General features: G+C 64.0%; 3 protein-coding genes across 5 annotated transcripts; 1 reads left to right on the top strand and 2 right to left on the bottom strand.

Moving 5' to 3' along the window:
* Nucleotides 1–64: 64 nt before the first annotated feature.
* On the bottom strand, nt 65–9,809 carry LOC134152708 (putative Kunitz-type serine protease inhibitor). 2 transcript variants are annotated; one of them, XM_062598291.1, is made up of 7 exons: nt 9,702–9,809; nt 4,567–4,737; nt 3,820–3,882; nt 3,190–3,246; nt 2,325–2,495; nt 1,887–1,940; nt 65–1,582 (listed from the first exon to the last, which is right to left on the bottom strand). In XM_062598291.1, exons 1-7 carry the CDS (start codon nt 9,799–9,801, stop codon nt 1,416–1,418), a joined length of 783 nt encoding a protein of 260 aa, XP_062454275.1. In that variant the 5' UTR covers nt 9,802–9,809; the 3' UTR covers nt 65–1,415. The 2 variants fall into 2 exon arrangements, with proteins under 2 accessions (XP_062454275.1, XP_062454276.1); XM_062598292.1 differs by lacking the exon at nt 3,820–3,882.
* Nucleotides 9,810–11,342: 1,533 nt separating this feature from the next.
* Nucleotides 11,343–13,870, top strand: PPP1R14A (protein phosphatase 1 regulatory inhibitor subunit 14A). The gene is made up of 4 exons (XM_062598257.1): nt 11,343–11,564; nt 12,603–12,683; nt 13,004–13,036; nt 13,601–13,870. The coding sequence occupies exons 1-4, from the start codon at nt 11,358–11,360 to the stop codon at nt 13,697–13,699; spliced, it is 420 nt and encodes a 139-aa protein (XP_062454241.1). The 5' UTR covers nt 11,343–11,357; the 3' UTR covers nt 13,700–13,870.
* Nucleotides 13,871–14,821: 951 nt separating this feature from the next.
* LOC134152696 (cdc42 effector protein 2-like) lies at nt 14,822–17,251 on the bottom strand. 2 transcript variants are annotated; one of them, XM_062598276.1, is made up of 2 exons: nt 17,185–17,251; nt 14,822–15,998 (listed from the first exon to the last, which is right to left on the bottom strand). In XM_062598276.1, exon 2 carries the CDS (start codon nt 15,918–15,920, stop codon nt 15,357–15,359), a length of 564 nt encoding a protein of 187 aa, XP_062454260.1. In that variant the 5' UTR covers nt 15,921–15,998; nt 17,185–17,251; the 3' UTR covers nt 14,822–15,356. The 2 variants fall into 2 exon arrangements, with proteins under 2 accessions (XP_062454260.1, XP_062454259.1); XM_062598275.1 differs by having other exon boundaries at nt 17,145–17,235.
* Nucleotides 17,252–19,214: the final 1,963 nt, after the last annotated feature.

Below are 19,214 nucleotides of genomic sequence, written 5' to 3'. Positions count from 1 at the left end.
TGCTGCCCCTGGCTGGGGGGTTACATTCAGGCTCCCCCAGCCCGAGGAAGCCAGACCTGCTGAGGAAGGTGGTTCACGTCTCCCTTTATTCAGAGAAATTCCTCTAATGTGATTCCTCTAATGTGTGTAAAAAAAAATTAATAATAATAATTAAAAACTAGATCAGACAGATTATAGACACATCGACAATGGTCACAAATACCCTGGATGAAGCACCCCGAGAGAAAGCAGAGGAGGGACTGCTGCAAGCCCCGGAGGCTCGGCTCAGCCTGGGGCATCACACAGGGCCAGTGTGAGCCCCCAGTGGCTGCACCAGGCTCAGGGGGGCAGAATGCAGTGCTGGGAGCAGGGAGAAGTTAAGGCACATCTGGCAGGGGCAGCTCCAGGGATAAGCCAGGCCAGGGTCCCCATCTCCACCCCACCAAAGCAGCTGGGGGGGTGGGGGGGGCTGCCCAGGGCTTGTGCCTGGCTCCAAGCAGCTTGAGGAAACCCAACAGGCAGGAGAAGAGAGCAAGTTACAGCCTTTTCCCGGAGCCAGGGCTCCATGGACTGACCAAGCTGAGCCAGCTGCGTGAGGAGCAGCTGTTGGAGAGGCCACCCCAGGCTGGGCAGCGCCGCAGCCCATCTGCCCGAGGCACCCGCGAGGCCAGCTGCAGCCCCGAGCAGCACTCAGAGAAGGGTCTGGATGCACGTAAGGCCATGGGGACATGGCCCCTCTGCACAAGCTGGAAACCAGGAGAGGGCCACCATGGCAGAGGGGAGACCAGGTCCAGCTAGTTCCTGCACTTGTAGGCGTCTGCAGAGCCATGCTGATGTTTCCACCCGTGGGCATGCCCCTATCAGACACCAGGACACCACCAGCCCAGGCCCAGGGTCCTCTGCACACACCCACCCTGGGACCGTGGGGTCTCAGCCACCTTCAGGTGCTGGCAAGCTCTAGGCAGCACGTAAACCCACATGGCAGGGAAGCTGGACCACAGCAGTGCCCAACTCATGCTGCCCAGTGGGTACACGGGACACTGCAGGCGACCACTCAAAGAGGTGCTTGGATGTAGGGGCTCAGGCAGAGCATGGAGGGCTGGGGCAGAAGGGGGTTGCTGGCACCATCTGAGATGCCCATGACTTCTGCTATTGATTTACAACAATCATTTAGTTACAAAATAATTAAAAAAAATGCCCCCTCAAAAAAATAAGAAAAAAGAAAAAAAGAGTGAAGTCAGAGCCCAGGTGCTTGAAATGCACCTCAAACAGCTCTACCAGGCCCAAGAGGTTTACACTAGCAGCTCAGCATGCGAGGGTTCAATTCACCCTCTCTGGAGACAGACACAGGGGCCATTCTCTATTATATACATGCCCAGGCTCAGCTCCACACGAGCTTGGGGCCGAGCCACAGGGGGCTGTGGAGTGAGCAGCCTTCAGAGCGTGTAAGCGTTGCTCATCAGATATTCCTTGTCATCCAGGGGGCTCCAGCCTGTGCCCACTGCCAGCTCTGGGTTCTTCCTGCACATCTTGACAGAGACATCGATCATGTAGCCCAGCAGGATGGCTGCCAGGATGGCCAGCAGCACCGCGAGCGCCATAGCTAGGGAGGAAAACAAGGCAAGGTTACAGAGCTCGGACTGCCCCAGAGAAGGCCTGTGGGGCCAGAAGAACATGGGAGGGGCAATGCTCATCCCCATGGCCTGAAACAGATGGCTGCAGGCAGCACTCTGCAAGGGCCAACTGCTCTCTGTACCACAGGGCCTTGCCCCAGCTCCTCTCCCTGGACCACGTTCCCCACATTCTCTGGCCCAGCACTGGCCAACAGGTTGCCCGCAGGCCTGAGGAACCGTACGGTGCCAGGATGAGGAGCACATGGGAATTGTTGGGGGCTCGATGACACTCACTTTTGGTGGAGAGAAGGTCAGAATGGAAGTCTGGACCAGCACTGCCAGTTTTTCCTGAAAGGAAGGGAACAGGAGTGAGATGACTGTTACAGGCAGGCACGAGAGGCTCCTGTGCCCCCCGACCTAGTTCAGACCCATCCTCTCCCTCCTGTAAGCATGGCGGACTCAGCACAGGCATATGAGCAATGAGAAAACAGGCTTTGACCATGCCTTTGTTTCCAACACAGCATCCAAGCGCAGCTGGGTTTGTGCTGCTGGAGACATCTCCAAAAAACCCCAATTTGTGTGTTATTAACAGACTTGCTCAAGGCTCTGCTTGAGAAAGAGACTAGGGAAAACAGAGAGCCAGAGCAGCTCAAAGGATACACATCCCATTGCCCAGGTACTGTCTAGCCCACTGGAGACCAGCCAGCCCAAGGAGGGATCTCTGCATCTCACCTGGCTCCCGGCTGCAGCGACGCATGCACTGCTCTTCCTTCTGGTAGTTGTTCTTGTTGCCCCGGCAGCCCCCATAAATGAACTGCTTGCAGGTGCGGTTGGCTGGGCTATAGTACCATCGGAAGAACGAGGCACGGCACGGGCCAGTCACCTGGGGGACCATGCAGAACTCTGCAGAGAGTCAGGCAGGAAGAGAGAGAAGAGCGATTCACACAGTCATGGTGGGCACAGACTCGCATGCAGGGATGAGGATAGGTCTTCTCCCGGAGCAATAGGGCATTTCCCAACATCCCTCTGAACACCAGGAGACTTGGGACTTCCAGCCACAAAGCATTAACCAGCTTGGCCAAGGCAGAAGCTGAACGACTGAGCTGCACCACCTCAAACTGAGGACATCCCGGCAAGAGGGCATTACACAGGGCCCACTTTGTTGGACTGCTTCTGCCTTTGCCCCTTAGCATGACAGGCAAGGGGCTGGACCTCCCCAAGAACCAAAGTGAGGAAGGTTCTACAGCTTTGCAAAGGCAAAACACCACAGAGCATGTGTTTACCCCTAGAAAAACTCCCACCTCACTCAAACACCTCTCTCGTATCCCCCCTTTCCACAAGGGGACATCTGACAGCTCAGACTCTCAGCCAGCAGCTGGGTCACTCCGTAACACAAGCATTTCCCTTTCAGAAGCACCACGACTACACCCCATGGTGGCTGCGTCCAGTCTGTTAGTCACAGCGTACAAGGTGGGGGATGAAAGGAACTTGGCATCTGCTTTGCAGCACTCCCACAGCCCGCATCTGGCCTCACAGCTCAGCCCAGGGAAAGAGGGATGTCTATTGAAGGCTTCAGAAGAGCACTTTGAGACCTAACCTTCATAGCTGAAGGAGTCATTGGCCTGCTCAGCATGATGTCCAGGCTTGTTTGCAGCTGAGGGAAACAAACAGAAACTGCAGGTCAGACAAGACTGTTGTGGGTCAAACACACAGAGTCAGACTCATTCAGAAACCACCCTGAGCCGAATCCCAGCAGCGGACAGTTCAGCCGAGAATCACTTCTGCACACGGTGTGAAAGGACATCCCTGTGCAGCAGAGGCTGGAGTTGCAGGGGCAGCAGGCACAGTGCCGCGCCCAGGAGAGCTGAGGAAGGCCCTGAAGTGGGGAGCAGAGAGGAGACTTTCCTCCCAGCAGGATGGAGCAGCTGCCGGCAGGGGAGGACATGCCCACAGCTTGTGCTCCAGGGCCTGGCCCCAAATTGCAAGCAGGGAACACGGGCCCTGCTGCAGAGCAGCAGACAGCCACGAGCAGCCAAGCGGGTTTGTGGCACACCTCACGCTGCCACTGCGGGGATTTCCTGGTTCCCTGGAAGGTCACCGGGCTGTTCCTCCCCCAGAAGAGCCAGGCGGGAACAGCAGCGCCCTGTGCTCTTCCCGATGGCCCGCAGCTACGGGGGCAAAACACTCGGGGTCACTCCCTGGAAACGCTCCCAGTCAGCCCACGTACCGTCTGCACTCTGGCCCTCCACTTTTCTGCTGGGCAGCGGGATCTCATTGGAATCTTTCTCTCCTGGAAAGCGTGCACACACACATACACACATATCATACCAGTGCAAGACAGGCAAACTCCAAGCTGGAATGACCTGTGACTGCTCTGGGGCAGTTACTGGAAGACCTGGGGGTCCTGACACTGGGTCTTTTGGGGGCAACAAGAGAGCAGAAACCTCATATCATCCCCACCACACCAGTCATGTCCAAAGCTTGCAGGAAGCTATGGAGAACCTGACCAAAGGGGCATGAAGCCAAAGGTAAAAGCGCTGCTTGATGCAAAGTTAATCCGCACTTCATGCTGCAGCCTTGGGCCTCTTAATGGCAAGATGGAGACTGCATCTTGCATATTCTCCTGCTGCCATCTGCTCTCTCCTTAATTTTCTACCCAGCCCAACCTGAAGGGAGCCTGGCAAAGCTAAAGGAAGATGGTACAGGCAGGACCACCTGTCAGCTCTGATCAAAACAGGTTGTTCTAACCCCAAACCTGGGCACCCAGGCATGCAGCAAAGGCAACTCCCCTCCCCCTGGAGCCTGACTGCAGCTGCCGTTACCTGCTCCAGCCCTGTGGCAATATCAGCTTGGCTGCCACACAGCACATGAACTCTCCAGGCTCTTCGCGCACCCGAAGCCATGCCAGAGCTCTAACATAGACAGTGTGCTCCCCCAGCCCTGGCCCACCGCGGTGCCCGGCCCACAGCCTCACCCTTGCTCGGGGCGCAGCTCGCCTGGCACTCCTGCTCTGTCACGAAGTTGTTGAGGTTGGCGTTGCAGCCACCAAAGATGAAGCTTTGACACAAGCCACTGGTGGCATTAAACCACCACCGTGGCATGGAAGCCCGGCATCTCCCAACCACTTTGGGCAGAAGGCAGTGCTCTGAGGAGAGGAGAAGAAGGTTGTCAGTGACCAACCCCCCTTGACACGAGCTGTTGGGAAGCACGATGCTAGACGACCAGCTGGAGTTTCCACACCAGCTACAGACAGCTCAGCATCCCTGTGCACACTTGCAGGGACCCCATGAAGAGCTTTCTAACATCCCAGTAACAGCTATTTATAGAACACTTCTCCTGCTCCGTTTCTGGAGGGAACGCACGCACACCCCAGACCTTCCTGGTTCTTGCTCTGGACACAATGCTCCAGCCAGCACAGATTTGTCTAAAGGCTCCAGGAAAACACTCTGTGCTTGGAGCTCAGGAGAGCCAGGACATGACTGGAAAGGGGGAAGGCTGCCAGGAAGGCATTTATGGCTTCACAGCCAGGCCTCAACAAGGACCCCTTCTGAAAGGCTAAAGGCAGAACGAGAAAGCCAGTTTTGCTCCCAAATGGCATCCAGACTAACTCAGTAGCCCAGACTAGCGTAGGGGCTGGATGATGAGCCCCAAGTATTGTACAGGCGCCCATGCAGGCAGAACCCTCCTTTCAGTGCAGCATGGGAACTTAGGGAGCCACTGCAGTCCTACAAGCCAGGGTCAAGATCACAACCATCTCTCCCAGTTAGACACCACACTGGTGGCTCCCTGCTCCCCAGTTCTCTGCCACTCAGCTGAAAATCAAGCAAGACTCAAGCACTGACACACCCCTCCTCCAGCGGCAGAGCAAAAGGAAGTCCACCTTAAGTTTGCAGAAGCCAGGGCACTGTGAGACAACAATAAACCAAAGAGCCAGAAACTTCCAGCTTAGACAAAGCCGGGCCTGTTTACTGAAATCCCCCACGGAGTGGCGTTGCGAAACTCCCCCATCCGCCAGATCCACGAGCTCCCAGATGCCTGGAAGATGAAGGGGCCGAGTGCCCAACTTCGCGCACAGCCCCACGTTATCCAGACGTGCACTGGACGGCTCAGGCTGAGGAGCGACACTGCCCTGAGCAGGATTGCAGGGCAGGAAGAACAAATGGGTCACGGCAGGGGAAGGGCAGCAGGATCACACTCGACAAGGTCAGGAAGTTCCCTCAGGTTTAGGGCAGCCATAAGCTGCACAGGGAACCGTGGGGAGGTTTTAGGTGCTCTCTCCACTCTGTGTCTTCCCCATCCTCTGAACAGCATGGGCAGCTCTCCACATGCCTGCTGGGTGCCCACCATGACTTGCTTGGCACAAAGAGCTGGTGGGACCCAGCTGCCCTGGCCCTGCTGCCTCTGCTGTGTTTCGTGGTTACAGATGTTCCAGGTGCAGCATTTCAGGAACATTATCCGGATAGGACCCAACTTCCCAACTTAAAAGTGATGCAACACATTAAAAAAGATGCATTTCTGGCTTTGAAAGAGGCAGAAAAAGCCAAATGTGTTTGCCCTCCTCTGTGCAAAATGCTCTTTTAAAAGCACAACAGAGAAGCTCAACATCTCCATCTAGCTTCTTCACTGAAGGAGGCCAAGTCCCCCAACAGTCAACAGGGCTGCAGGGGAAAGCGGCTCCCCTTGCCAGAACAAAGCTCTGTATGGCGTCACATCCCCTGGACCAAACATCTGGCGAGCACACTTCGCCTCCTGCCAGCAGCGCTCGGGGAAGTCGGAGAACATGAGCTCAGCCGGCTCGCAGCTATTGTTGAGCATGAATGGTAGGAGGGCAGCAGAGCCGCGGCGCAGAGGAAGCCGGGCTCCCACGCGCCCTGCCTGCGTGCACACAGCCCCAGCACCAGCCTTTCCAGCTGGGGCAGGACACACTCCCCGGTGACTCAGGCACCTTGGCAAAGGGCTCGCCCAGAACAGGTTGGACAGGCTCTGCACAGCCGGGGCCCCATGCAGACTGCTGCCAATTCCCCTCTGGGCCAGGCCAGCTCCCTGGGCTGCAGATCCCCCAAAGGACTTCCCAGTGATCTGGGGCTCATGACAACCCACCGCTGTCACTGTGCGGGGAGGGGAAGCGCAGGCCTCACGGAGCTGCCACGAGCCTCATCGTAGGCCTCCTTCCCCCACTAGACAAACAGAACAAGACAATTCTTTATTGCAGGGGGCTCAAGTTACAGGGCTGGGGCCCGCATCCTCCAGTTCCTCATCTTTAAACATCTATTGTCAGGCTCCAGCTGCCTGGAGAGGGGAACTGGCAGGTCAGAGCAGGGAGGCGCTGGCAGGTGAGTAATGGAAAAGGGGTTCTGACTCACAGCTCGCCTTGGCAAACTGGCACCCAACCACGCAGAAGCAATGGGGCAAGTTTGACGCTTTTGTTTGTCTTGGATCCAGTTTACAGCATGTTCTTCTCTGCAATCCCAGACGGTGAGCTTATAGAGGGAAGAGCGTAGGGGCTGCTGGAGGCCACAACACAGCCGCCCCGCGGGTGCTGCTGAGTGCCCTGGGAGCCCCTTGGTTTTGGGGAAGGTCCGTTGCTCCAGACAGGGACTACAAGCTCCAAGCACCCAGAAGACTCTAACAAACCCAGCCCAGTTTAAAAGTGCAAGTTGCTTCCTGTTTACTATTGCAGAGAGAGATCTGAGGGCACTGACCAACCGAGCGCCTTCCCCTGAAGGCTCCAGCTGCTCTCTGGTGGGTTTCTCCCATAGGTCAGGCAGCTGGGAAGAGGGTTAATCCCAGGCCAGATTCTCCATGGGGAGAGCAGCAAGCACCCACACCCGCAGGCAACACTGTCACTGGAGGGTGGCGCAGGCCTCCCTCCCCCAGCATGTTCTGCTCTTCTGCTACTTTCAGAAGGAAGCGGAGGGCCCCACCATCCGCAGGGCCATGCTGCACCGCTGATAACACGGGACTGGGGGTGCTATCGGCTGCCTGCAGGGAGGACACAGCATGCCCCCACAGCAGGACAGTGGCACGTTGCACAGGACCTGATGACCAAGTGAGGTTGGGGTATACCAAAACCATGGCAATGAATTATTCCACATCAAAGTCCAGAATTGCAGGCGCGAAGGAGCATGGGGATTCCCAAACCAGGTCCTGAGAGGTCAAGGCGACCTCTGAGCTTGACGAAACAGCCACCACTAATTGTGCCTGAAGTGCTGAGGAGCAAACTCTCTGCATGTAAACACTGTGGAGCTGAGCCAAGAGCTGCTCCACGTCCCAGGGTGCTGGAGTCCTTTTCCACACAAACACCACCCACAGCCTCATGCAGCTACGCAGCAGCCCTACCACCACCACAGCTACCGGCTCACAGCTCCAAGCCTGCAGAGGCTAGCCCCTATTTTAACTGCAGCTGCCAGAAAATCCCTAGCAACCTTACATTTTATGGCCCAAACCCCTCAGGTAAATTTACTCTTTTTCCATTAGACAAAAGTATATTCACAACCCAGGACACCAGGCCAGGCCGAGAGCCTGAGCTGAGTCCCTTCCTAGCCAAACTAGCGCTTGGTATCTGCTGAACCAGCAGGTGCTGGGTCCTTGCCAGGAAGCCAGATCACAGCAGCGTTGCCTGGAGGAAGGCAGCTGCCCAGAGGCCCAGGCCACCCCCTGCACGTTTGCAGGACAGGTGAAACAATCCTCTACCTGCCCTGTGGCGTGAGCAGCACTTGCAACCTGTAATCCCCCTCCATTACAAGACACCCTGTAGAGCCCAGCACAAAGTATTTGCATAGCCATGAGGGGCTGCGATTACAGCTCAAGAGGGGGAAAGGTTGCTGCGCCGAGGGCTCGGGGGCGGGTGCGCTGGAGAAGGGGACATCCGAGACTCAGACTTCAGCAAACACCAAGACTCGTGTGCACAGTGTCGCTCTGAGGGCACTCTGAACCTCGAGCCTCTCTAAAACCGCCCCACAACAGAACAAACCAGAGCGCGTCAGTGCTGCATTGGAGGCTCGGACCTGCCCTCCCTGTGCCCACCTCGTGCTCTGCCAGACTGTGGGTCAAACAGCCCCAGCTGAGGCCGCCCTGGCTGCCTTGCCAGTCCGAGGAAGCCTGCAGCTTCACGGAGGAATTGCGCTGCGGCTTCTTGGTGTCAACCCCCACTTCTACTTCTACCCGTGTTGGCTTTATCAAAGACACCAGCATTACTCAAAAGCAGCTTTTTCCACTCCTCTTTCCCAAATGAGGAACAAAGTAAACAGGTTTAAAAGCAACAAAGAAAGAACAGAAACTCTTTCCAGAGAAGAGGAAGAGCGCTCCCCAGCCGCAGACGCAGGCGCACTCTCGGATGTGCTGCTCCCACCCTTCCACTTTTGGGCACCAGGAAGTGAGAGGGAAACCCGGCTGGAGGTGCCCGCTGCTCCAGGCCCTCTCTGGCCTGACAATCCCCCACTCCATGCAGCGCCGTGGCTGTTACTGCTGCCAAGTGCCGGCTCACCCCCGCCAGCCGTTCCCACCCTGCCACCCCCTTCCTCAAAATCCCCCTCGTGGGACCTAGCCAGGCCCACTGCAACCAGAGCCCCCATACCTCCCAACCACCCAAACCTCCACGTGCCCTGTCCCCATCCCCTTCCCCTCCCGGCCCCAGGCCCTCCCTGCTGATCACACAACCCTGATCACATGGAGCTCCCCCAACACCTGCACAACCCCTGGGTCCACAGCTCCCCTAATCCCCACACTGACAGCACCCCACACAGCCCCGGGCCGAGCCCCCTCAGGGGCCCAGAGCCCCTTAGACTCCCCCCCCGGGCGGCCCAGAGCCCCCTCAAAGCCCTGGCCGCAGGAGAGCCCCCTTCCCAGGCCACCACCCCACGGAGTCGTAGGCTGCAACCCCGCCAGAAGGGCCCAGAGCCCCCTCAAAGCCGTGCCTCCCGCAGCCCGCCCTCCCAGGGCCGCTGCCCCACGAGGACCCAAGGGGTCTCCAGAGCCCCCAGGGCCGCGGCCCGCCCCCCCCGCAGGGCCGCTCGCGGCCTGGACCCCCGAGATGCCCCCAAGGCCGCGGCCCCGCAGAGCCCCCCGCAGGGCCCCCACACCCCCAGGGCCGCGGCCGCCAGCCCTTACCGGGCACGCGGGGCAGCCCCGGCTCCGGGCCGAGCGCGGCGGCGGCGGCGGCCGCCGGCAGCAGCAGCAGCAGCGACAGGAGGAGCCGCCGAGGAGCCATGGCCGCCCGCCCGCCACCTCCCCGCGCCGCGCCGCGCCGCGCCGCGTCACACAGGTGCGCCCCGCCCGCCGCGTCACACAGGTGCGCCCCGCCCGCCGCCAATCCCCGCGCCGCCCCGCCCCGCGCTACGCAGGTGGGCCCCGCCCCCGCGGCCCGGCTCCGCGGAGGGAAGCCCCTCCCACTCGCCGCCCACGGCCAATCGGAGCGCCTCGCCCCGCCCTTCCCGCCCCGCCCCCTCAGGTGCCGGCGCATCATATCCCCGCCCCTTCATTTGCATGTGGCGCGGGAAGTTCAGGAGGCCACGCCCCTTCGGGGAACAGGCGCCGGAGTGGCCGCGGCGCTGTGGGGCACTAGAGGGCGCCAGAGAGCCCTATAAAGTGCTATGGGGGGCTGTAGGGCTCTATAGGGCGCTATGGGGAGGTATAGGGGCTGAGGGGGCTATATGGGATGCTATAGGATGCTGTAGGTGGTCACAGGGTTCGGAGAGCTGCGGGGTGCTCCAGGGTGCTGTATGTGTCCATTAAGGACAGGGAGCTTTGGGGTGCTATAGGGCACTATAGGACTCTGTAGGGGACAGAGGGAGTGAGGCACTAAAGAGTGCTATAGGAGTTATGAGAGCTATAGGGGACTGAGGTGGTATAGGGCACTTAGGGGGTTGGGATCTATAGGGTTCAAGACCAGGACAGATGGCAATCCCCCCCACGCCTTCCTGGGCTGGTCATGGCATAGCGAGGTCTGCCCCACCTTGCCCCGCACTGCCTGCTGTGCCCCCCGCCCCGTATATCATGGCCTGGCCCTATATGCCCCAGTATAGCCTTGCCTCTCTGCATGTCTGTACCTGGTATGACATGCCTTCCCCTCCCAGTTTAGCCCTGCCCAATAGGCCCCACCCTTGTACCGCCCACCCTGGTTTAGCCGTGCACTGTGAGGCTCCGCCCCACCAGAGCCCCACCCCATCTGGCCACACCCTGGTATAGCCCCACCCACCAAGCCCCACCCCATCCCAGCATGGCCCTGCTCCACCCTGCCAAGCCCCACCCCAAAACAGTATATCCCCACCCCTCCAGGCCCTACCCCTTGTGTGGCTCCACCCCCATTGTGGCCCCGCCCCCATGTGGCTCCACCCCAACACAGCCCCACCCCCAAAATAGTCCCAGTATAGTGAGGCCCTGCCCCTGGCAGGCGGGGCCTCATATTCCCAGTATAGCAAGACCCCACCTGCCTCTGGTGAAGCCCCACCCCCTGGTGAAGCCCCTCCCCCAGCGAGGCCCTGCCCCCCAGTGTAATCCTGGTATAGCCTGGCCCCACCCAGCCCCACCCCAGGCGAGGCCCCACCCTCCTCTGGCTGGCCCCACCCCAATATAGTCCCGGTGTATCCCTGCCCCACCCCAGAAAGGCCCCGCCCCCTGCGTGGCCCCGCCCCAGCCTAGTCCCGGTGTAGCCCCGCCCCTGGCCTGGCTCCGCCCCCGGCCTGGCTCCGCCCCCGCCTGGCCCCGCCCCCGCCTGGCCCCGCCCCCCGGTTCAGCGGCGGCGCCCGCGGCGGCGCGACCCCAGCGATGGCGGCGAACCGCGTGGGGCGGCGGCTGGGGCGGGGGTCGCCCGGGCGCTCCCCGGGGCCGCGGCGGCCGCAGCCCGCGCGCAGCCCCGGGCTCCAGCGGCGCCAGGCGCGGGTCACCGTCAAGTACAACCGGCGGGAGCTGCAGCGGCGCCTCGACACCGAGCAATGGATCGACGGGCGCCTCGAGGAGCTCTACCGCGGGCGGGTAGGTGCGGACCCGGCACCGGCACCGGCACCGGCACCGGGAGGGGGGCGCGCGGCCGTGCCCCGGCAGAACAGCGCCCGCACCGGCACCGACCCCGGCGGGACAGCGCATCCCGAGACCCCGGCCCGGTAGAGAGCATCCCCGAGGCACCAGCGCCGACACCGGCTGGAGAACCCCGGGGCACCGGCCGCAGCCCCGCGGCGGAGGGGCCCAGGCGTCCCTAGGGACGTCCCGGTGCCGGGGGGGGGGGGGGCGTTCCATGCATCCCTCCCCCCGCCGGGCCGGATCCGGCGCTCCGGGTCCGAGGGGCGCGGGGACCCCCGGTGCCGGCGTGGGCCCTGCCAGGGGCGGCGCGGGGGGATCCGTCTGGGGGCCGGGACCCCCCGGTGAGGCCCGTCGCCGGGGTCCGCTGCCGCCCCGGTCCTCCGCAGGCAGCGCCCGGAGCCCGCCCGCCGCCAGCGAAAATGGGAAATTCGCTTTGGCCGAAACCGCTCCATGAAAGGAGCGAGCGGGGAGCGGCTCGGGGGGGGGGGGAGTCCCGGGGAGGGGGGAGGCCGGGGGGGAGCGGAGCCCGGGTGTGTGGGGGGGAGCGCAGTGTCGCCCCGGAGGCCCCGCTGCCTGCGCGCCCCCCGCCAGGGGCGGCTCCAGCCCCCACACCTCCCCCCGGCCCCGACCCCGGCCCCAGCCAGATGGGCCGCGGCAGATGTCCGGGCCCCGGGGGAGCGCAAGGATGCTCCGGGCACACGGAGGGGACGGGAACACGTCGGGGGGACCCGGGGGAGCCCAAGGGGTCCGGGACACGTCGGGGGGACCCGGGGGACACAGAAGGGATGGGGACACATCGGGGGGACACGGGAGACCCGGAGGGGATAGGGACACGGAGGGAGGACGTACGTGACATGGAGGGGGGGACACGGAGGGGGGACATAGGGGACACGGAGGCGCGGGGAACCCGCCGGGGGGACCCAGAGGGCGGGGACCCGGCGGGCCCGGGGTGGCAGCGCGGCCGCGGCGCCCCCAGCCCCCAGCCCCTTGCAGGAGGCGGAGATGCCGGATGAGGTGAACATCGACGAGCTCCTGGAGCTGGACACCGACGAGGAGAGAGCCCAGAAGCTGCAGGTGGGCGGCGGCGGGGGGATCCCCCGGGGGCTTTGGGGACCCCCCGGTGCCACTGGCGACCCTCTGGGGCATGGAGACACCCCGCAGAGGTGTGGGGAACCCCTGGATGCAGGGACCCCCCCCGGGAGCGTGAGTTTCCTCTGGATGTGGGGACCCCCCGGGGTACAGGGACCCCCTGTCGTGAGGACTCCCCATGAGCATTGGGGCCCCCCCCGGGGGAACGAGGCTCTCCAGGGCCCTGGGACACTCCCCTCCCCCCCTCCGGGATGCGAGGACTCCTCAGCCCGGCTCAGCTCCCTTCGCCTCCCCTCTCCCCCCAGGGCATCCTGAGGTCCTGCGACAACGACACGGAGGTGAGAGGCACCGCGGGGGGGGAGGGGGGGCTGGCAGCCCGGGGGCAGGGGCAGGGGCGGCCCGGGCCGTGGGGAGGCCGGGGGCGGGGGCGGCTCGGGCCGGGGGGGGCCGCCGCCGGCGGCCGCGGCGCCGCTCCCAGGACCCGGCCGCTGCGAGCCGGCCTTTAAAAGGCAAAAGCATTCGCCTGCGCTTCCTGCGGGGCGCGGGGGGGCCCCGCCTCTCCCCCCCCCCACCCCGGCGCTTATCGCCAGCCGCAGCGGCTGCGGCGCTGCGGGGCCCGCCCCGATGCCCCGGTGATGGGCGCGGGGGGGGGGTGTCGTGTGTATGACAGGGCAGCGAATCTCGGGGGGCACTGAGCCCCTCGTGCCCTTGCCCAGATGCTCTGGTGATGGGCGTGGGGAGGGGGAGGATCGTGTGTACAGAGGGTGGCAGGGCCCAGGGGGTGATGAACCCTTCATCCCCTGCCCAGATGCCCCGGTGATGGGTTGGGGGGGGGGGGGCAATTGCATGCACAGAGGTGAGAAGGCCCAGGGGTTGCTGAGCCCCTCATGCTCCTCACGCAGGACTTCGTGCAGGAGCTGCTCGAGCAACTCAAGGGGCTACAGAAGCAGCAGGCCTTGCAGCGTCCCAGCCCCGAGGACCCCGTCCTGCCGCAGCCCTGACCCGGCCTGAGGGGGCTGCCCGCCACCGGGCCCCTGCCGGGCCGCCCGCCGCCCCGGCCTGGCCACTGTACAGTATTTAAACCCGCCGGGCCCCCCGGCCCCTTGTAAATCTCCGCGAGCTGCTGCCCCCGCCGGGCGCCCGGCGCTGTAATAAAGCCTTGCTGCACCCTGCGGGCCGGGCTGCGTCTAGGGGGTGCGAGGCGGGTTGGGCACCAGGGTCCCCCGCAGCGCCAGGACCGTGGGAGCGGGCGGCCTCGCACGACCTCCCAGCGCTGGTGCGGCTGCAGCCCCGGCCACGTGCACAGACCAGGCTCCGGGCACCGGGGCCGGGCCAGGCCCCCACTGCCGACACCGCTGCCGGCTCCTTATTTAGGCAAGAGCTGCCACGGCCCTGGCAGCGAGCGCCGGCTTCGCTCCAGCCTTTCCCTCCGGCAGCTGCGGGATGAGCCGGCCCCAGCCCTTCCGGCCCCCTTCCCCCCCCCCCTTTGCATCGGGGCATCACACCCCACATCTCTCCCCTTGCACTAGGGCATCGTGCCCTGCACCCGCCCCCCCCCGCCTTTGCACCAGGGCATCAAACCCTGCTCCCCTCCCCAGCAGCATTGCACCCCACATGCCCTTGAGCCCAGTGTCGACTGCCTCCCCCCTCCCCGGACCTTCCTCCCACCTCGGCCCCGAGCAGACCCGGCGCTCCACCACCCCGTCCTGTCGCCTTTGTGCGGCGGTGCCAGCCCGCGCCAGGCACTGCACAGCCTCCTTGTGTGCGCGCGGGCCAGCCACCACAGCCTCGAGTTGCCCCGGTCTCAGCCCTTGCTGGGCGGCCAGAGGCCACTCCCCTCCCCCCCGACCCCGTGCCTGTTTATAGAGGAATCCAGATGTTGGGAACATCTGGCCAGGAAGCCCGCCACCCCCATCCTGCCCGCATTCCCATGGCGCGGGAGGCGACGCTGGGGCGGGGGGGCAGGCGCGATTGCCCTGGGAATGGGACTGAGCCCGAGCAGGGTCCCCACGCCCCTGGGAGGGCACCAGGATGGCTCCATGCTGGAGCCCCCAGCCCCTCCACTGCTCCCTGCTGAGGGGCCCCGCACCCCGGGGCGCTCCGACACCGCAGGCGACTGCCAGCTGCAAAATGGATTTATTGCTGCCACCGGAGGTGGGGGGGAGTTGAGGCCAAACTGCCCCTGCGCCCTGTGGGAGGCACCTACAGGGCTGGGGTGGGGGGTCTGTGCAAGGCCAGGAGCAGCGGGGCGCCCAGGGGCTCGGCCCGCTCTCCTTCGAAGAGCCCCAGCGCCCCGACAGCAGAGGATCCCGGGTCCCCACCGGGCGGAGGAAATCCCTGGGGTGGCCAGGGCTGCATGGCAAGAGCCACAGCCGGGTAGTGTCGTTGCACGCCTGCATTGGTGCACGTGTCGGTGGGTGCACACACATGTATGTGCATGAACGCGCACGTGTGGGTGCAGCATGGGGAAGTGTGTGCGGGTCCACACACCTATACGTGCATGAATGCACGGGTGTGCGGGCCCAGGCATCAGGACAGAGGGGCGTGCTCACACGTGGGGCACACGTGCACACCCCGGCCTCCACCGGCCATGGCAGGGGGCCACCCCGAGTGGTCCCAGAGGTCGCCCAGCCAGAGCCGCGCGTGCCTGTGGCGGCTCTATAGGGCCTCGGTGGGGGGCAGCTTGTAGCCGTCCATGATGCGCAGCACGTCGTCGAGGATGGAGGGCCCCAGGTCCAGGTCGAAGCCCAGCAGAGACTCGGAGCGGGGCCGGGGGCCACCGGGGGCTGCTCCGGGGGGCCGCTCCAGGGGGTCGGGGCCCTGGGCTGGGGGCCCGGGGAAGGAGACGGAGCAGGGCAGCCCTGCCAGGCGGAGCCCCTGGGTGCCCGCCGGCTCCTCCAGGTGCAGCCGGGGCGGCTTGGGGGGCGCTGGTGCCGGGGCTGCCCCAAAGACGGGCAGAGACGCGGTGCTCTTCAGCAGCGGCGGACAGCGCCCTGCGGCCGCCCGCCGCCAGCCCGGCCCGGGCAGCAGGTCGTAGCGGCCCTGCAGGAAGGAGAGCTCCCCGAACATGTCCCCGGCACCGTCCGGCCCGATGTGGGCGCTGTGCCGAAAGTCGCCCAGCGGCGGGCTGATCATCTCGCCCGAGAGCGCGTCGCGCCGGTGCGGCCGGCGGCCCCTGCGCGGTGGAGAGGGCTGTGGGCAGGCGGGCGTCTTGGCTGGCATGGCAGGTCAGTGGCCACGGGGCTCTGCGCGCGGCCCCGGCTGCTCCCGGCGCGCAGGCGGCATGGCCGCGGCGAGGCCCTGCGAGGGGGAGGTGGCACATGGTGCAGGACGCACGTGCCAGGTCCTGCGGGCCCCGGATCCCATGCACGTGAGACCCTGTGCACCCCAGATCCTGCACACCAGGTCCTGCGAGGCCCAGATCCCATGCACTTGAGACCCTGTGCAGCCAGGATCCCATGCACGTGAGACCGTGTGCGCCCCAGATCCTGCACACCAGGTCCTGCAAGCCCCAGATCCCATGCACGTGAGACCCTGTGCGCCCCAGATCCTGCACACCACATCCTGTGAGCCCCGGATCCCATGCACACAAGCCCCCATGCACTCCAGATCCTGTGCGCCGGACCCTGTGAGCCCCAGATCCTGCACACCACATCCTGTGAGCCCCGGATCCCACGCACACGAGCCCCCATGCACTCCAGATCCTGTGCGCCGGACCCTGTGAGCCCCAGATCCCCCGCACAAGACCCCATGCATCTCAGATATCATGCGAGAGAACCCGCATGCCCGAGGTCCCATGCACTCCAGATCCCCCACACAGGAGACTCCGTGCACCCCAGATCCCACATGCAAGACCCTGTGCAAGCCAGATCCCCTGCACATGAGACCTCTTGCGTGCCAGGTCCCCGCACCCGCATTGCCGGTGGCTGGGGGCAGCACTCCACCCCCACCCCCTCCCAATGCACACGCACTTGCACTCGCAGATGTGCCTGAATGCATGTGTGCACACTTCTGTCCTTGCACACTTGTGTCCATGCACACTCATGTCTGTGCATGCATCCCGCCAGGGACTCGACCCCATGCCCTCCCATCCTGCCTACGCTCATTCCAGTCCTAATTATCTTTTTTTTTTTTTTTTTTTTTTTTTTTCACCATAAATGGCCCCGTGGCCTCGGTTTCCTGCTGGGAGTGGAAGGAGTGGAGCAGATTAGTGAGAGGAAGTGCCCAGCCCCAGCGCAGCCAAAGGGGACAGAGGTGATGTTCTGGCTCTCCCTGCTCTGGCTCTCTCAGCCTCCCCTCTCTGGCTGGGTGCGGATCTAGCTGGTCCCAGTCCCGGTGCCAGGGCTCCAGCTCTGCCCGTCTCATCGACCCTGTCTCCAGGGGGCCCCCCAGGACCAGACACCCAATGGCACCCAAAAGCACCCACCAGCGCCCAGAAGCACTCACCAGTGCCCAATTGCACGGAAAAGCACCGAATTACACCCACCGTCACCTCGGCTGGGGCTCGCCGGCCGCCCTGGTGCTGCTCTGTCGGTGCCTGGCTGCAGGGCGTTATGCAACAGCCAGCACCGGCAGCCCAAGGGCAAAGCTCCTGCTTCCGCCGGCGTCGCGGTCCAGGAATAGCTGGGCCAGGTGCCTGCAGGCGGTGCGCGCCGCCCGCCCCACCTAAGCCAATTTGGCCCGCAGGCAGGTGGCCAGAGGGGAGAGGGGAGGCTCTGGGCAGAGGCTCCTGTGATGGGGCACAGGCTGGGGCACCCTGCGGGGGCCTCACCCCTGGGAGCCTGTGGGTACCCACAGCAGGGCATGATGCTCCAGGTCCCCTGCACAGCCGCGGCCCAGGGATGCCTCCCCCATCCACCGCTGCTCCAGTGCAGCGGGCACAGCACGCACTGCCACACGCGCACCCTGCAACCCCCCCATGCACACCATGCTGCCATGCATGCACCTGCACACTCCATATGCAGGAACACGCTGACACTTGTGCACCCTGCACACCCCACACGCACATGTGTGCGCCCTGCACACTCCACTTGCAGGAACACACTCCCACGTGTGCACCTTGCACACCCTGCACACAGCACCGGGGCCAGATGGCCACAGCACACATGTGTGCCCTGCACAGGGCTGCACCAGGGCTGCTGGCAGGCTGGAGATGCTGGGGCCCGGGCAGCGTGGGGCTGCAGGGCGAGAGCGCAGCCAGGTGAGGAGAGGGCTCAGCGTTGCGCTGCCCCAGCTGAGCATGACGTGGACCCACAGCCTGGTTACATGGGCATCAGGCTGCCCCACACTTGCCCTCGTGAGCTGGCACCGGGGCAGCCATGGGGTGCACAGGAGTTGCGGGTTGCAGAGGGAGCTCAGGCTGAGCCTCTGGTGCTGGGGGCACCCCCGGGCAAAAGGTTTTGGGGGACGTAGACACACATACATGCAGACAACTGGACACGGCTGTGTGCACATGTGTCCATGTCCAGGTGCCTGCATCCGTGCAGCCGTGTCTGAGTGTCTGCGTGCACACAGTCATGCCTGGGTGTCTGCGCGTGCACAAGTCTGTGTCCAGGTGTCTGCGCATGCGTGGCAGCAGGGCTGTGCAAGCTTCAGGGAACAGCGGGAGTTTTCCTTCCCCGGTCTGGCCATGCTGCCATGAGAGGGGGCTCCCTGGTTTCTCAGCTCTGTTTGTGCGATGGGATAAGTGTCAGGAAACGAGATTGCAGCTCCACCAAATTCCCTGTCTCCTGCTCCCAGCCCTGCCTGACCCCCGGCATCCCCAGCACCAGTGTCTCGGACACAGCACGAGAGCAGCACTGCTGCGTGCAGCTGCTGCACGCTGGGGTATTAATCTGCCCCCAGCCCTGAGCTTCATTATGTCCCTGACCCATTTTCCCCATAAGAGGATGAGCAGCTATGTATAGCACTTCCCCCCATCCACGGGAGGTGGAGGGGGCTGCATTAACTCCTACAGTGGGTGGGTTAGTCTAATGAGATCGTCAGCAAAGATCCTGGTCCTGGTACACACCAGCTCCGCGGCTGGTCCAGGGCATCCAGGCAGAGACGGATGCACTTCCCGACGGGGAGGAGGTGGCCTGGCCTGTGCCGATCCCAGCACCGCAGGCCCCTGCTCCGGACCCGCTCCCACCCGGGGTGCGGTGCCATGGCCGGACGCAGCAGCCGGAGGGAGCGGAGTGATCCGGCTCGGCAGGCTGGAGGTCCCACACTGCCCACGCAGGCTGGTGCTGGGGCTGCGGCCTGGCCGCCCCGGAGCACGAGGCAGCCAGCGGCAGCATCTGCCCGGGGCAACATCTGCCCAGGGGAACATCTGTCTGGTGGCAATATCCACTTGGGGCAACATCTGCCCAGCAGCAACATCTGCACCAGGGCAACATCTGCCCAGCATCTCTGGCGAGGGGCCCATGCCGCCCCATCGCCCGTGGCTGCCCGGCTCTGCTCCGCCGTGCTGGCGCGGCCCTGCCGCTCCCCGCTCGGGCCGGGGGAGTTACCGCTGCGGAGACCAGGCTGCGGCGT

This window comes from Rhea pennata, chromosome 32, assembly GCF_028389875.1.
Source record: "Rhea pennata isolate bPtePen1 chromosome 32, bPtePen1.pri, whole genome shotgun sequence".
Taxonomy (NCBI): Eukaryota; Metazoa; Chordata; class Aves; order Rheiformes; family Rheidae; genus Rhea; species Rhea pennata.
The sequence above is the reverse complement of the archived record's forward strand: the minus strand, read 5'-3'. Positions and strand labels throughout refer to the sequence as shown.

Coding starts and splice junctions, on each gene's coding strand:
- LOC134152696 (XM_062598276.1), bottom strand. CDS start 15,920: ATGCCAGCCAAGACGCCCGCCTGCCCACAGCCCTCTCCACCGCGCAGG.
- LOC134152708 (XM_062598291.1), bottom strand. CDS start 9,801: ATGGCTCCTCGGCGGCTCCTCCTGTCGCTGCTGCTGCTGCTGCCGGCG. Junction 3,883..4,566: donor GAGCTGCGCCCCGAGCAAGG/GTGAGGCTGTGG, acceptor CACGCTTTCCAG/GAGAGAAAGATTCCAATGAG. Junction 2,496..3,189: donor TGACTCCTTCAGCTATGAAG/GTTAGGTCTCAA, acceptor GACTCTCTGCAG/AGTTCTGCATGGTCCCCCAG.
- PPP1R14A (XM_062598257.1), top strand. CDS start 11,358: ATGGCGGCGAACCGCGTGGGGCGGCGGCTGGGGCGGGGGTCGCCCGGG. Junction 11,565..12,602: donor AGGAGCTCTACCGCGGGCGG/GTAGGTGCGGAC, acceptor AGCCCCTTGCAG/GAGGCGGAGATGCCGGATGA. Junction 12,684..13,003: donor AGAGAGCCCAGAAGCTGCAG/GTGGGCGGCGGC, acceptor CTCTCCCCCCAG/GGCATCCTGAGGTCCTGCGA.